The sequence below is a fragment of the Dermacentor andersoni genome, chromosome 6 (assembly GCF_023375885.2).
Source record: "Dermacentor andersoni chromosome 6, qqDerAnde1_hic_scaffold, whole genome shotgun sequence".
NCBI classification, from domain to species: Eukaryota; Metazoa; Arthropoda; class Arachnida; order Ixodida; family Ixodidae; genus Dermacentor; species Dermacentor andersoni.
In genome coordinates this window covers 12,463,654-12,478,917 of record NC_092819.1, presented here as the reverse complement: position 1 = coordinate 12,478,917, position 15,264 = coordinate 12,463,654, and the positions used below count along the sequence as shown (strand labels likewise).

The window sequence follows — 15,264 nt, the reverse complement described above, 5'->3', positions numbered from 1 at the left end:
ACATATCCCCGAAAGTGAGTAATATAAAATTTAATCAGCACATTTTCGGCAATTAAAAGAGTTCTGTCAAGTTCTTTTTTTCTTTTTGCTGCAAATTTCCACCTAGCCGGGTAACCTATCTGCAAGAATGGTAGGGGCCTCGATATGACAGTTTCTTTTAAAAGAACGTGTTCCACATAAAAAAAAAAACACTTGGCAGTGTAGGCGCAGAACGGCCAAGCATAAACACAGTCAAAACGCAGTTCGACATCGTCGCAGTCATATAAGTGACTGATTTTAGAAAGCAAGAAATTTAGAACAAGCCAAAGCCCGATGAAAAAAAGAAAACTAAAAAGAGGTATTCGCTTTCTAGAAGGTGCAGCTTGCTAAATCTTTTTCGCGTACCTTGGGGGGATTTGTTTTCTGCGTTATTGGAACGTTATGGGAAGCGAACAACAAACTACTTTCGTTACATTCTCATTGATTTTTCCAGCATTTAACACGCTTTTATTGGACTGTGTATGTCACATTCAAAGTCACTCACAATGTGCTAAAGAAACGTTTCATACGTTTATAAAAATTAAACTATTGCTTTAAACAATGTTGCGCAGGAAACAGGCAGAATGTCATCAATACTTTTTAATTCTTCGATACATTATTGTTATTATTCTGAATTGTGCATCCTTTCTTTGGATCTGTCAGGCTTAGCTTTGCTGTTCTAAAGGAGCAGAAAGCCTTGGACACCCACACGGCGAGCATGACTGGAATCTGCGAATGGTTAAAGAAAGTTGAATTAGGGAAAATGACAGCAGTAACGAAAGTGCAGTAGCGATGGCAAGTTTTTCGTGCGCTGAAAAGCAATAGCATGTACTTTAGCCTTATTCAGTGAATTAAAGACCACTATTCGAGTCAAGCTTCGTCAAGCAACAAAATAAATAGAAATGCGAAGGCTGATGCATGCACCATAAGGAAGCTAGTTCCCGTAATGTTGCAGGATTAGAGGCAAGTGAAAATATATTGAATATTTCGTAAGTTTACGAAGTGTTTACGTGCTTTCTTGTTACTTTTCTTTTTTGACGGTGTGGGTACAATTCATGAGATATTTTTCGCATAACATTTCGGAACTGCCAGAATGCGGAAGAACGGCCTTTAATGACGTCGGAAGAGGTTATGTAGACGAACGAAAAATACTTCAATAACTCATACTTTGGCGCCTGAGCTATAGATTACATTCAGAAATTACGTTCAGCGATTTGGGATATACGGGAAGCACTTGTTTTGATATTTCTATTATGTGTTCCAACGTCTGTGATATGTTCAGGAAAATGCTTCAAACTTCCTTGCTGCTTGAATGAGTACGTGTCTATTAGACGGGCAGCGGCCGTAACTCCGGGATTTCGGTTGTTCTGATAGACGCACACGAAGGCTTACCCAAGCTGCGAGGAGAACAGCCATGACTAAAGTCGCAGTGCCGTAGTTGAAGGCATCGACCAAATACCCCGCTACTGGGGGCATGATTAGGCCTCTGAAAGAGACGAAACATTTGTATTGTTAAAAATTATTCAACACTCAGTCATTCTTCTTAAATTTATTGTTAAGTGTACTACTTGTTAACTTTCGTGCTCAGCAGCAAATTCGCGTGAAATTGGGTGTATCCCTCTCTTTCTTGGGGGGAGGGAGGGGGAGAGGGGGAGTAATAACAGGGTAGCGAAGTGTGCAAACAATATAGATAATAAAAAGCCTCCGTGATGGCTGTTGAATACATTTAATTGGTCTCCTTAAAACGCAGCTGCAGCTGACAAACGGCTCCAGACTGTCATTCTCGTATATCTTACGCAAGAGGAGTAAATATTTCTTTAAAAGTAGAAAATAAACTAATTCATTGCCTAATAATCTTTTTACATTTATGCGCCTGCACATTGCAAATCACTGCTCAGCAGCCATTCAGCCGCCATGATGATGATGGCGCTTATTGGCATCCCTTGTGAAAGCAAGCGGCCACGAATAGTCACAACCCACTGTGATCCGTGGCACAGCCAATGATTACAGAGGGTTGTGGGGCCGTAGTGATTGGCACATAAATGATTACAGCGCCACCAGTGAGACCAGGTACAGTATGCTCACCTATTGGTATCAGCACTGTCACAAACAAACAAACAAAGAAAAAAAATGTTTTCAGGTTCAACTCTGCGTTATAGTGAACCAGCAGATTCGGACATTGAGGGATTTGATTCGAGTCAGGAGTTCTTCTGACAGAACTGTTTTGTCCACCATATATACCTTTCATATGGCACTGGGATGCGTTTATATAAATTCGACTTCCCGATCGTTATGAACATTGTTCTCATTGGATCAATTACAGTTGCGCTAGCCAATTGCGACACGTGTAACTGGGTTGCGGATTATGTAATCAATTTGAATGTTTTCAAAGTGAGGAAAGCTGGCGCATCAATGTTTTTTTCTAGCTATACACACTAATACTCCTTGCTTAACGCGCGACAGGGTTCCAGCGAATATACGGAACTTAGATTAAATTTCTTTGCAAGGCACCGTTTCTCACCACTCTTCAATAATTTGCTGTTTTCAAATATTGTCTATTTCTACAGGAAGGGGAAACCAGACGGAGCTCATATATTTAGTGCTGATTTAGCATGCATTTGCATTCCTGACGGTGGAACAACGGAACCGTGCTGTCTACATTTGGCAGGTGATGTGAACCTGTAAGGTTTACGTGGAAAGTTCAGCAATGTTCGGACTCCTTTGCAAGTGACATCAAGGCGGGAAATTTTTTGAGTGATGGTTCGACTGCTCGAGGCCCTCTTGAGTCTGCGGTTACGGCAGATGTCAGAACATATTAGGAGAAATTAAAGTGTCTCGGTGGTGCAAACATTGATGTGTTACTTGCCGTGCTCACCACTGCGAAGTTATTACGGTTCTATGTGAGGCATAGGAATATTGACATGATGAGATCCTGTCAGTGTTTTAAAAATCGCAGTTATAGTAGAGACAGTAAGAAATAGAGTTCAGCTATTACTTTAAAACAGTTACTGTTAATAGCTGAATACTGCTAAAGTAGACCGGTTCATGCAATCAGGAACGAATGTATAATGTTTTGTTTTGTACACACTTCTTATACCCGATGTTTTTATGTGGTTGCACCAAATTAAAAAAAAATATCGCCTGTGGTAGGTAGCATAATTGAACTAAATTACATTATGAGGCGGGCATTACTTCTACAATGAATCCGTGCACTTAATTGAGACGATAATACTGCTCTACTAGCTTTTTTAATTATTACTATGTGGCACATATTACAGCTTAATAATTAAAACCTGTGAGTTCGCGAGGCGTACCCACTTGGAACGAATTCTGAGAATGGCACTAGTTTCCAGGTATTAATTTTCAAAGTGTGCGACGAAATAGATGAGCGTTCCGGTCAATTTTGGGCTTCAATGTATAGAACAGTGTTTTCTTAATAAAAAGCAAGTAAACAACAGCGCATTTTTAGAGCCAGTTTGATGGCGGGAATCTCGAAACCGGTGCCATCCTTAGAATTCGTTTCAAGTCGATATGCCTTGCACGCTCACTAGCTATAACTCGTAAATAGCAATAAGTTCTGTAAAATAATCAGTAAAAACTAAACTTAATTAGGAAACATTTGTTAAGTAATCAATTAGCAACTCCATTGCTCGCGGAAATCATACCCGCCTCACCGAGTAGTTAGTTCCAAGGGCTAGAATTGTGCTATCTGCCAAAGGTGGCTTTTTAAAATGTGGTCCAGTTAAAAAAACATCCTATATATAGATTACTGTTGATAACAAAATAAAAAACTTGTTAGGAACTTAAAATTGTGCACTTAAGTTCCCAGCAACATACGCGTAGGAATACAGACACATAACACTGAGCGTAACTATAGGACCTTTCATTTTCGTCTCGTCCGTTGCACTGTCCATTCCGGACTCACTCGTTTATGTACTAGTATAATGATTTCACTATTTTTTCAGTTACTTTTACATTACACTTGCATCACGCGTTTAGTGAATACTGATCCGCATCACAGATTCTAATCAGCTTCCACTGTGTAGAAAAGACAACATCAACGCAGGCACTTCATGTTAATTTTCTATCTTAAGCCCATGCGCCAGGCTGTGTTAGGGTAAGACCTTGCGTGAAGCCCAAAAAAACAACCACCTTTCGTGTCTGTACGCTGCAGACTCTTCTTGCTTAGTGTCAGTATAATAGCCAATGAACCTGGCGTTTTACGGGATTCGGGTGCCCGTGCGCTTTCCTTACGGCTGTATTAATGCATTGAGGGCATCAGGTTAGTGTCAAGTCATTCTGTCAGTTCATTTCACATTACACTACTCCGCAAATTTAATCGAAAAAATGTGCACCGTTTCTTGCGGTCCGATGCATTTTCCAAATATTGGCGCAGTACCGTAAGTATAACTGTTATTCAAGTGTCTGGTAGAGCCTTGCTGTTTGTCGGTCAAAGGATGACTCACCCCAGGAAAAGACACGTGTGCGACACACTCGACACAAAGCCCGTAGTTCGAACGGTATCTGGATAACCACGTTCTCTGCAATAAACATAAGACATCTATTTAAAAATAGTATACAAGAATTACTGAATCTCATCATATGACATTTGTTCGATCTTTTAAACAAAGTACCTGTGTGTGCCTCTCAAACTTTCGAATGCTTGTTTTTTTGTACCAGCTTCCTGTCACGCTTCACGACAATATTTGTTCCAAATGAGATAGCAAGTTACCTATCCAAACGAGAATGGTAACTGTGCATTGAAACGAAGTTATCACACATCTTAAATATTAAATAGGGCATACATTGTGGTTACGTTCTAGTCGGTTCTACTTTTCACTTTATCTTCCTCCTTGACACTCTCGGTGACTCTACGGACTACGTGACTTATAGTAAGACTATAGACTACGTAACTTCAATGCATGCTGAACGTTGCCTACAGATTAGTGCCGTATAGAAAGTGCGTCTCGTTTAGAGCGCAGCTCTTAGCGCCCTTTCCTGCGCTTCGCGTTGGCGTCGTCCCTCGGCGTAACCGAGCGAACGAGCACAATGAAGCATGCACGCGTGAACCCGGAGCGCAGCGGGGGAGGAAAGAGGGCGGTAGCGAAAAGTGCACGAGGAGGAAAGCAGTTGAGAAGGGTGCGGCGAAACCAGGAGGTGGAAAGTGGAGAAGGAGGGTACGGCGAAAACGTGAGAGGCGTAGTGCCGCGCAAGACGGGCTCTGTGGCGACGACCACTACGAGATGACGCCAGAATAGCGCGCCGTCATCTCTCCACTGATGGCATGTGGCGAGTGCGTCCGGCGGTAGCATGTGTGGAAACAAAGCGCTTCGTGAGCGGAGGTCTTTGTGGGGCGGCTGCTTTGAGCCGCGCCCCCGTGTGACCACGCGCTGCCTCTCGCGATCTTCAGTTTAGCGAGGCACACTTCGCTCCATTTGCAATGTGCCGCGCGAGACAGTTAGTCCACGCCAGCCAATATATCGCGACATGAAAACATGTATAACGCTGAGCTCCAATTTCGCATTAGGGAGTATCGTAATCGTCGGTGATTTTTTGTTACTTTCTTCATTTCATCACGCCCTCTCTTTTTGTTAAGCCATAGCAGCAAAAATCTATATACTCGCATGAGCGAGTGCAACAAAGAAAGCGCATAGAAGAAAAAATCAGCGTTATTTTGTTTGAAAACAAGCTTGCACCTCATTCATTTCTTGGATGCTGAATAACAAAAAAACAATAAAAAACTTGTTACCAACAGGGAAGATACTAGACACCATTTTCAGCAAATAATGTTATCTCTCAAAGTGAAACATAAATTTATCCAAAATGTTCGAAACTACACGCTTTAGGACATTGTTAGCAATTGCTTATATGTAAATTCAAATGAATATACTGTATGGTGCTTTGTTTGATCTTCATTGACGGCGTTCTAACTTTATGCATGGTTTAATTGCACAAACACCTTTTTAACTCTTAGCAGCTCCTTAATAGGTAGTTCACATGTTTCGACAAATGTTGATTCAGTACTAGTGCGCGTTGTCTAATTCAAACCTTTTTTTAATACTTGGCATGCGTAATAAGGAGATGTGGACACCAAGAGATGCTACTGGCTACCAAACGAGTGGTATATTCGCTCGTTTTTGAAAACTTCGAAAGCTTCGAATACCAAAATTCGAGCCGAAGCGAATATCGAATTGCATATTATTCGAGCGAATATTAAAAATATATCGAATATTCGCACAAGCCTGATTGTGAGTATTGCTTTCTTTTGAAAAGATACGAACGCTTAGCCTAGCCAAGTGATGGCCTCAAACACACAAAAGTTATTATTTCGAGTGTCACATTCTGCCGCCCGGAACGGTTTGAGTTTGGCCGAGAAATACCGTCAATTTCGTCTGAAATTAACAGGTGCAATTTATTGCCACCAGTGTGTTTTACAGGGGTAGGATTCCTGTGCCAATGGCGCAATTTCGAGACAAACGCAAATTCCTGCGCCACACTGCGCCAAACACTGAAAATTGACCGAAATTGCGCCACGCTGCCTCAGAACGGCTTCGGCATGTGTGCAGAACGAGCGGATTAGTTCTCCGAAATAGACTGCAGCCGTTCACATTCCGCACACCACGCGACGGCACCTGCCGCACAGTTTCTCGTAATTTTCGCGCTGATAACATTTCGCCCTTCCGGCAAGTGGCCGTCGCACGCGCGGTCGCAACGGGCATTAGGACGAAGGGCAAATGGCGGATTTGGAATAAAAACAGATTGCAATAGTTTTGCGTTATACCAGGAAGTTAAGCATTAGTGCTTTCGAATCGCCAAAGTCTATTATGCACCAGTGCTCCAACTGCGCTATTTGCGCCATTTTGCTGCAATGCCACTTGCCTGCGCTCACTAAAGTGTAATTTGCGCCAATTGCGCAAAAATTCGGCATTTAGGCGTTTTTACGGCAATGCAGTCTTTTTCAGTAGGGTTATGCAACTACTCCACTATACAAATCGATTTTGAACATTCAAACACTGTAATTTCCGTACGCTCGATTTTTTGGACATGCCCGAAAATTCGTATGCTTTCGCGTCACCGCCACGTGCCCCATAGAATCAATGTATAAGAACGCCTGAAATTTAGGACGCACAAAACCTTCGCCGTCTGATTTTCCGGACTTCTTGCCATGACCGCAGGTCCGAAACGGCGTTAATCGAAGCCACCACCGCAGCCATACTGATTATCTCGCCGCCTCGAGCCGGCGCTCTCGCACGCTGATCCGCTCGCAGCCGTAGCCACCGCCATCAGCGCGACAATGCTAGGCCTAGCTACTTCGACGTTAGCTACCAAGCTTGCTGTTTGGTGCCGTGTTTTTTATTGAAACAATTCGCCGCTGTTAGCAATGGCGCTGCTCCGCCTTTGTAAACCTCGCCAATAGCTTCGAATAGTTGATTGCTGGGCGTCGATTTCTCAAGTAAATAACAAGACGCCAACAACTCCACGAAACCTGCGTTGCATGGACACCAGGGCACGAACACCTGGCAGGAAACGACGGAGCACATGCTGCCGCCCGAGAGCATACCAGCCGGCATTCCCTGCCGCACGGGCTTCGGAAAGCAACGAACGTGAATGATATTCCCATCATCTACGCCCAAATATTTCAACACTATAGACTGGAAAGAAGACAATATCCACTACCACATCCAAAATTATACTAGGTAGAAGCAGCCGCCCTCCGCGGACTACAAACGATTACTTATGTCCATAGAATTATTATGCACCGAATGCACCCCACTAAATTCTCATACCAAGGCCAGTATTGTCATGTGCCAGACACCCTCCAGCACATGGTGTTAGTGCGCCTACACAGCGAGAAAAAACAATCAAGGTGAAGCTTCACAATCACTACACGCCATCGAAGAAAAATGGGAGGCAGTGTTAACGGCGCAGAGCATGGAGGATTAGCGAAGTCTGGTGGACCGGGCCCGGGCCGCGGTATTAGCCAACGGCTTCCCGGACTGAGAGAGCCTCCCATCCAGGGTGAAGAAAGCTTTAACTTTGTTTCACACAATAAAAGTTTATTCCTCCTCCTTCTGATGCATCAGTATGACTGCCTTTATTACGGCGAAAGCCTTACGTGGCTTGTTGCAATGGCTCATATCCGAAAAAAGTGTCGTCTAGACGAGTGGTTCAATACATATTGTAATCAAGTCGAGTGGGTTTGGTTTATAAAAAGTTGACGAGTGGTAAAAAGAATACCATCGTCAGTAATGGCTTAAAATCGAAAAAAATAACGATCTGGAATGGCTTATACGCCCGTAAGCAAAGATGCAAGGGCTGCATATGAATGAAGACACGAAAGAAAAAAGAACGAAGGAAGGAAAGAAAGCAAACATGAACATCAAAGGGAGGGGGGGGGGGGGCGTATTCTGTAAGAGTTCACCTAGTGGACTGTCCATTTTGGCCGTTGCTGATTGGGTGCAGCTGTACGAGGGAGGAGGAGACGAGCGGTCCTAGCCAATCAGGTACGGTCGAAATGGACAGTCCACTACGTGGGCTCTTGTAGAATACCTCCCCAGGAATGGCTCATACCCCCGTAAGCAAGCAAAGATGCAATGGCTGAATATGAAAGAAGAAGCGAAAAAAAAAAGAAAGAACGAAAGAAAGAACTAACGAAAGAGCAAAGAAAGAAAGAACTAAAGAAATACCGAGTGAAGGAATGAAAGAAACAAGATGGAAAAAACGAAATAACCTTTAGAAACTGCATTTGGTGCTCGCATGTGTCGTTGAGGAAATCGACCTACAACGCAATACTTTACTTCACACTACAGCTCGTTATGTCTTGCGAGAAGTCTGACCCCTCCGATCAGATAACTTAATGCATTACCACGTGTGCAGCAGGCTTTCGCCTTTATTTTTTACAGGAGTGTAACATGCTGCCTCTTTTTTTCTTCAAATGTAATGCTTAATCAGAAAGTTCTTTAATATCTGCTGTCGTCATTTACAGGCTCATTTTGACACCGGTCTGCTTTAATAATTTCAAGATCTTTTCTGACGCATTGTTTCTTCCGTATTTTATTTACGCTGGCATGTCCTTTGTGCGTTTATACTGACATGGATTCCCTATGTCAGTTCTATTAAAGTTGTAACGAAAGCGAAGGCAATCAAGCTCCATTACAGCGAAAGTTTTCACCTGCTTCAACCTCGACAATGCGATATACTATTGTGCTTGCTTCGTGTGAAAGAAACTTAGCCTGGTGCAGGCTCGCTAAAAATACAGAACGTTTACGTTTAGTGCTTAGTATGCCTCAGAAGAATTGTTGGACTTGATTAAAGCGATAGCTTTTCTTTGGTCTTTCGCGCGTTCTCACAGTGGTTCACGGCCGGGCTTTCTCCGCGGATGCAAAGACGCCGATGCAAAGGCGCGGACGCGAAAGGCACGTGCACTCGCAGAACCCAGTAGCGGAGCACGTTCGTCTCGCACTTCATTGAGACGCACGCGCCGTGGCACGACCGCATTGGGGCGTCTGACGGTCTCGAAGCGATGGCCGCCAGTGGCGCTGAACACGTTTCTCCGACGCGGTCCACTCGGAGCTACCATAGAGAAAGAAAAAGACTTTTTTCTTTCTCTATGGAGCTACCATCGTGTGCGGACGTGAGGTTTGGAGCTCCTGAGTCAGCAGCAGACGCTACAGCGTCTCACGTGCTCTTCCTCACCCTATTCCGAGCACGACAACGGACGCTTCCTGCGACCTTCCACGGCGACGTCAAGATCACCACCGATGCAGAGGCTAGCATCATACTAATCCCCAAACCGGGCAAGCCCCCTAAGCTAGAGAATCTCAGGCCGATCTCCCTCACATCATGCGTAGGGAAACTAATGGAACATGTAATCCAGACAAGGTTAACCCGATTCATGGAGGGAAATGAACTATGGCCGAATGAGATGGTTGGATTCCGACCGGGCTTAAGTACCCAGGACGTGATGCTGCGGCTTCAGCACGACATCATAAACTCAAGATCGAGAGATATAAAAGCAATCCTAGCTCTAGACCTCAAGAAAGCCTTTGACAATGTCAAACACGAGGCAATCCTGACAGAAATGCAAGAAATAGGGGTAGGATGCCGAACCTACAACTATATAAAGAACTTCCTGACAAACAGGACGGCAAAGATTAGATACCATGATTTGGAATCGGAAGAAATAGAACTGGGAAACAGAGGAACCCCGCAAGGATCTGTACTCTCCCCACTCCTCTTCAATCTGGCTATGAGGGGCCTCCCGGCTAAACTAAGGAAAATAGAAAATTTAAACTTCAGCATGTACGCAGACGATATAAATGTTTGGATAAACAAAGGTAACGACGCGGAAATAGAAAACAAACTGCAAACAGCCGCGGACACAGTAATCGAGTATGCAGCAACTAGGGGGCTTACTTGCTCACCAGAAAAATCGGAACTCTTAATGTACAACCCCAAATCATTAAGGCTGAAAAGAGACAGCGATCTCAACATCACGGTTGGGGGCATACCAGTACCCAAAGTAGATAAGATAAGAATATTAGGACTTTTCATCCAAAGCAATGGATACAACGACGAAACCATACGGAAACTGGAAGGTTATGCAGCACAAGTCACCGGGATATTCAGAAGAATAGCTCTTAAGGGGAGAGGGCTAAGAGAAAGAAGCCTAGTTAAGCTAGTACAAGCGTACGTCATCAGCAGACTTAGCTACGCCACACCATTCCTTAACATCCGGGCTTCAGAAAGAGACAAATTAGACTCGATAATCAGAAGATGCTATAAACGGGCACTCGGATTACCCATAAGCACCTCCACTGAGAGACTCCTAGCAATGGGAATTCACAATACGTGGCAAGAAACAGCCGAAGCAGTTAAAACCGCCCAACAGGAAAGACTCAGCCAAACATATACAGGCACAGCTCTCCTGAACATGGTGGGGCTGCAGACAGACAGAGGCATGCAAAAGAAACATGACATCCCAAGAGAAATCAGAGAACAGCTAAGGATAGGCCCAATTCCCAAAAACATGCACCCCACCTTCAACAAAGAAAGGAGGGAAAAGAGAGCCGAAGCACTGGTCAGACGCTTCAGCGAAATAGATAGGGAGATAGTGGCGTACACGGATGCGGCCAGCGGCAAACTGGGTGCGGCAGTAGCCTCGGTGGTAGATGGCCAAGGCGAAGCAGTCTCAGCAGCAACAATACGCAGCCGCAATCCGGAAGCAGCGGAAGAAGTAGCAATCGCGCTTGCCTGTGTTGGGACCAAGGTGAGCTACATAATAAGCGACAGCAAAACAGCCATCCACAATTACGGAAAAGGCAGAATCGCACCAGAAGCGATACGAGTACTAACAGGAAAGAAAATTGACAGAAAAATCAGCCTCGTATGGGCACCAGCTCACACGTCGGTCCCAGGCAACGAGGCGGCACACTTCCTAGCCCGAGATCTCTACTTCCGGTCAGGAACAGAGCCGCCCGCTTGCAAGGAACTAGACGAGAGACTACAGACCTACACAGAAATAATCGAAAACTATAAGCTTCAGCGTAGAACTGTCCCCCCTCCGGACAAGGAGCTCGGAAATAGAGAGGCGAGAGCCTGGCGCAGACTGCAAGCAGGAAACTACATAAATCCAGTATGGGCGTCACACGTACTGAAAGACGAAGATATAGACGATAAATGTAAGAGATGCGGGGAGAGGGGGACCCTCGACCATATAATCTGGCAATGCGTAGACTCCCCAGGTGTCAAGGAAGGAATAAATAGTAGAGAAGCCTGGGACACCCTTCTGCAAAGCGCGGACCCCGCCATGCAGAGGAGAGCCATCCATCTGGCGGCAGAGGCCGCGAAGAGCCAACAACTCTTTGCCTGCATCTAGTCGCGGAGACCCCCAACCCTGTCCCCAGGCCTGCGCGCCAGGGGCAGGGAGTAGGGGGTCTCCTTCTCTGATGGAAATAAAAGTTTTTGGAATGGAATGGAATGGATGCAGCAGGGACGCTCGCGGCGTCTCTGAGCCGTAGTGCTCGAGCTAAGCCTCAGCGTGGTCAGGATCGGCGTCCAGGGACTGCAGACCTTGTCCAACACCGCGAAAACCCGTTGACCACGATCATGGATTTCGGAAGCTACCAACGGCGACGATCCAGCAACAGAAGGATATCCAAAAGACCCGGCGGATGGATCATGGCTCACTGCTCGCGGCCGGCGGGGACGCCGCGCCGACGCTAAGTCTGACCCAGCAACCCGCCGCCAAGAGACGCAGCATTCGAACCAAACTGTACCACGACGACCCCAGAGGCCCCCACCTCTGCCCATTGACTATTTTAAAGTCATCCTGCGCCCGAGAAACGGTCTCACATTCGGTGAGGGGCCTCGCTACTCTCTGACTCGCGCCGTCGGCATCGAGGCGCGTCTCAAGGAACAAGAGGTCGACGAATTTCACCTACGTGTTCAACGTGCCCAAAACATCGCCCTCATCAGCACGCCAAGCGAAAGAATAGCGACCAGCCTTAACAAGATGACATCGCTTGCACTTGGCCCGCATCGCTACCCCATCTCAACATACATCGCCTCCCCCGATAATTCCTGCAAAGGAGTCATCACGGGTCCCGACACAGGGATTACATCAACAGAACTTTTAGACCACCTGTTGGCACCTGGGGTGGAAATCCTCCATGCTCGCATGATGGGCCGAACAACCACGGCCATCATAACATTTGCTGGGCTCAAGGTACCGCGCTACGTTAGGTATTATGGGGCCGAATACCGATGCTACATTAACACCCCGAGGGCCCAGGTGTGCAGCATATGCCTCACAGTGTGCCACCGTGCGGACGTCTGCCCCACGCCAAGCATCAAGTGTTGCTCCACATGTGAGACTGAAAACCCATCCCCCACCAAACCTCACCAGTGCCAGCCCCGGTGCCTGACGTGCAAAGGGGGTCATCCGACAACCGATCCCAGCTGTCCGGGCCGGGATAGAAAGCCACCCAACAAGCAACGAGTGCGCCAGGAACTCGAGAAACAAAAACGGCAACAGCATCGTCCTCTGGCCCAATCTAGAGAGCGACGACGCCGATCACGGTCCCATTCCCGATCTCGGTCCCGATCCTGGTCACGATCTCGGAGCCGAGGCCCCGGCGAGTGTTCTAAGAACCGCGAGCGGGTACCGCCATCATCATCATCATCCTCATCACCACCGGCGTCACCACCACCAGTGGCACCACCACCGGCCAAGAAGAAGCCGCCACCACTACCGCAACAGCTACCATTAGCAGCGCCCGAAGGGCCAGCCGGACCTAAAGAGGTAAGTTGGGCGGAGGGCCCGCCACCTTCACTGCGCTAATCTCCCTCACACTCATCCGAACCTCAGTCCCTACCACAAACCCAATCCCAATCCTAGGCGCCTCGCGCTAAGATCCCTCCCTAGTCCCCAACTGAATTGTGCCGCGACCTCCAGCAGGAGCTTCGACGAGAATTGCACGGAGCTACACAGGAGATGCGAGAAAGCATTCTCACGGAAGTCAAAGAAATGATTCGAGCCGCCTTTGTAGACTTCTAAACCACCGTGCTGAAACCAATGCTACATGAAATTACTAACCAACTCAAGTAGAGCGTGAGAGAGCTCACGGCACAAGCCCTTCCCCCCTAAATAATCATCCTCCTCATCCTCACTAGTCGCACGCGCTGCACCAACCTCTGCGCCGTCACTAGCGACAAGCGAGCGCGCTCACCCGTACGTTCGCCCAGCCCAGCTACAGAAAGATGGCTCCTGCAATGCAAATGCAAAATAGAACGGCGGGACTGACGATGTGGCAATGGAATTGCAGGGGGTACCGATCTAAACGGGGCTCGCTGCAACAGTACGTTGCCGCATCGTCAGAACCGCCGGACATCATACTTCTCCAAGAGAAGGGCGGCACCGTTGTAACTATAAGTGGCTACGAGGCCATTAGGGGCTCGGACGAGGCGAAAGTGGGCGCGCTTGTGTCCAGGAAACTCACCTACACCCATACTACTCTCACGTCAGATATCCCTCATCAAATCATTGAGGTTGTCCCCGCGGACACGAGACAAAATAGCCTGTACATCTTAAATGTATACAGTGCACCTCGCACTCGGTGGGACAATTTTCAGTATCTACTCTTGGAACTCATCAAGTTGGGCCCGGTGTCCGTAGTGTGCGGTGACTTCAATGCCGCACACGTGGCCTGGGGCTATCGCAGTAACACACCAAAGGGCACCCGGCTTTGGGACGTCACACATAATCACCGATTCACCCTCATAACAGATCGTACCCAGCCTATTCGCCAGGGAAATAGTGTCGAGAGAGACACTTTCCCGGATCTCACTTTCATGAGGGGGGTCCAAGGCGAGTGGCTGAACACTGGCGAGGCGCTGGGTAGCGATCACCACATTCTCATCATCCGCATCAATCACTCAAGTTACAAACGCCCTGAACAGAAAATTTGCATTACAACTTGGACCAAACTTCGCGAAATCCGTAAGGATCGAGCCACAGGAGATGAAAGCCCCAAAAATTATGCCAGTTGGCTCAGTGATTTACGCAATGATCTAAACAAAACGGCTAGCCGCATAACCACGACGACAGAGACCCCCGAGGTTGACCCGCATCTCCTACATCTGTGGGACGCGCGCCGAGGTCCCACGAAGCGATGGAAGCGGCAAACGTTCAATCAAAAATTGCGCTACAGAATATCCCAAATTACGAGAGCAGCCCAGGAATACGCAGACCAGCTAACCAGTGTTAACTGGTAAACGTTTTCGGGTAAGCTAAGTGGTACGCTGGGCACCGCGAGAGCGTGGGCAATCCTTCAGTCGCTAATCAATCCGAAAAACACGAAATCCCATAAAAACCGGCAGCTTCAAATTTTCCTCCACCAGTGCGGAGGAGACGGAGACCAGCTCCTGAAGGATCTTGAACAAAGGTATCTCTCCCGTGGCTCTAAGCCAAGCTATCCGGACTATCCGTATAGAGAAGAAAGTGACCCGCTAGGCACTGACATAACTGTCCAAGAAATCAAAGCCGCATTCGCAGACATTCATAGGAACAGCGCACCCGGAGAGGACGGGATACGTTATACTCTACTGCGAACTCTCCCGGATGAGGACCTGGAAACGCTCTGTGCTATGTACAATCAGCACTGCCACGCCGGCACTCTCCCTCTAGAATGGCGACGTGCTGAGATCACTTTCATGCTTAAGCCCGGAAAACCCCTGTCGATCCAA

General features: G+C 47.0%; 1 protein-coding gene across 3 annotated transcripts in view; it reads right to left on the bottom strand.

Annotated features, from left to right (window-relative positions):
- Positions 1-605: 605 nt before the first annotated feature.
- Positions 606-15,264, bottom strand: part of LOC126521528 (MFS-type transporter SLC18B1-like) — a 108,420-nt gene continuing 93,761 nt past the window's right edge. For 2 of the 3 annotated variants that reach the window (XM_050170232.2, XM_055065835.1), the window contains 3 exons: positions 4,485-4,559; positions 1,411-1,504; positions 606-747 (listed from right to left, as the gene is read on the bottom strand). In XM_050170232.2, coding sequence (XP_050026189.1) covers positions 619-747; positions 1,411-1,504; positions 4,485-4,559 — 298 coding nt within the window. In that variant the 3' untranslated portion in view covers positions 606-618. The remainder of the gene's footprint in view (positions 748-1,410; positions 1,505-4,484; positions 4,560-15,264) is intronic. The other variant, XM_055065834.1, reaches the window with a different exon arrangement.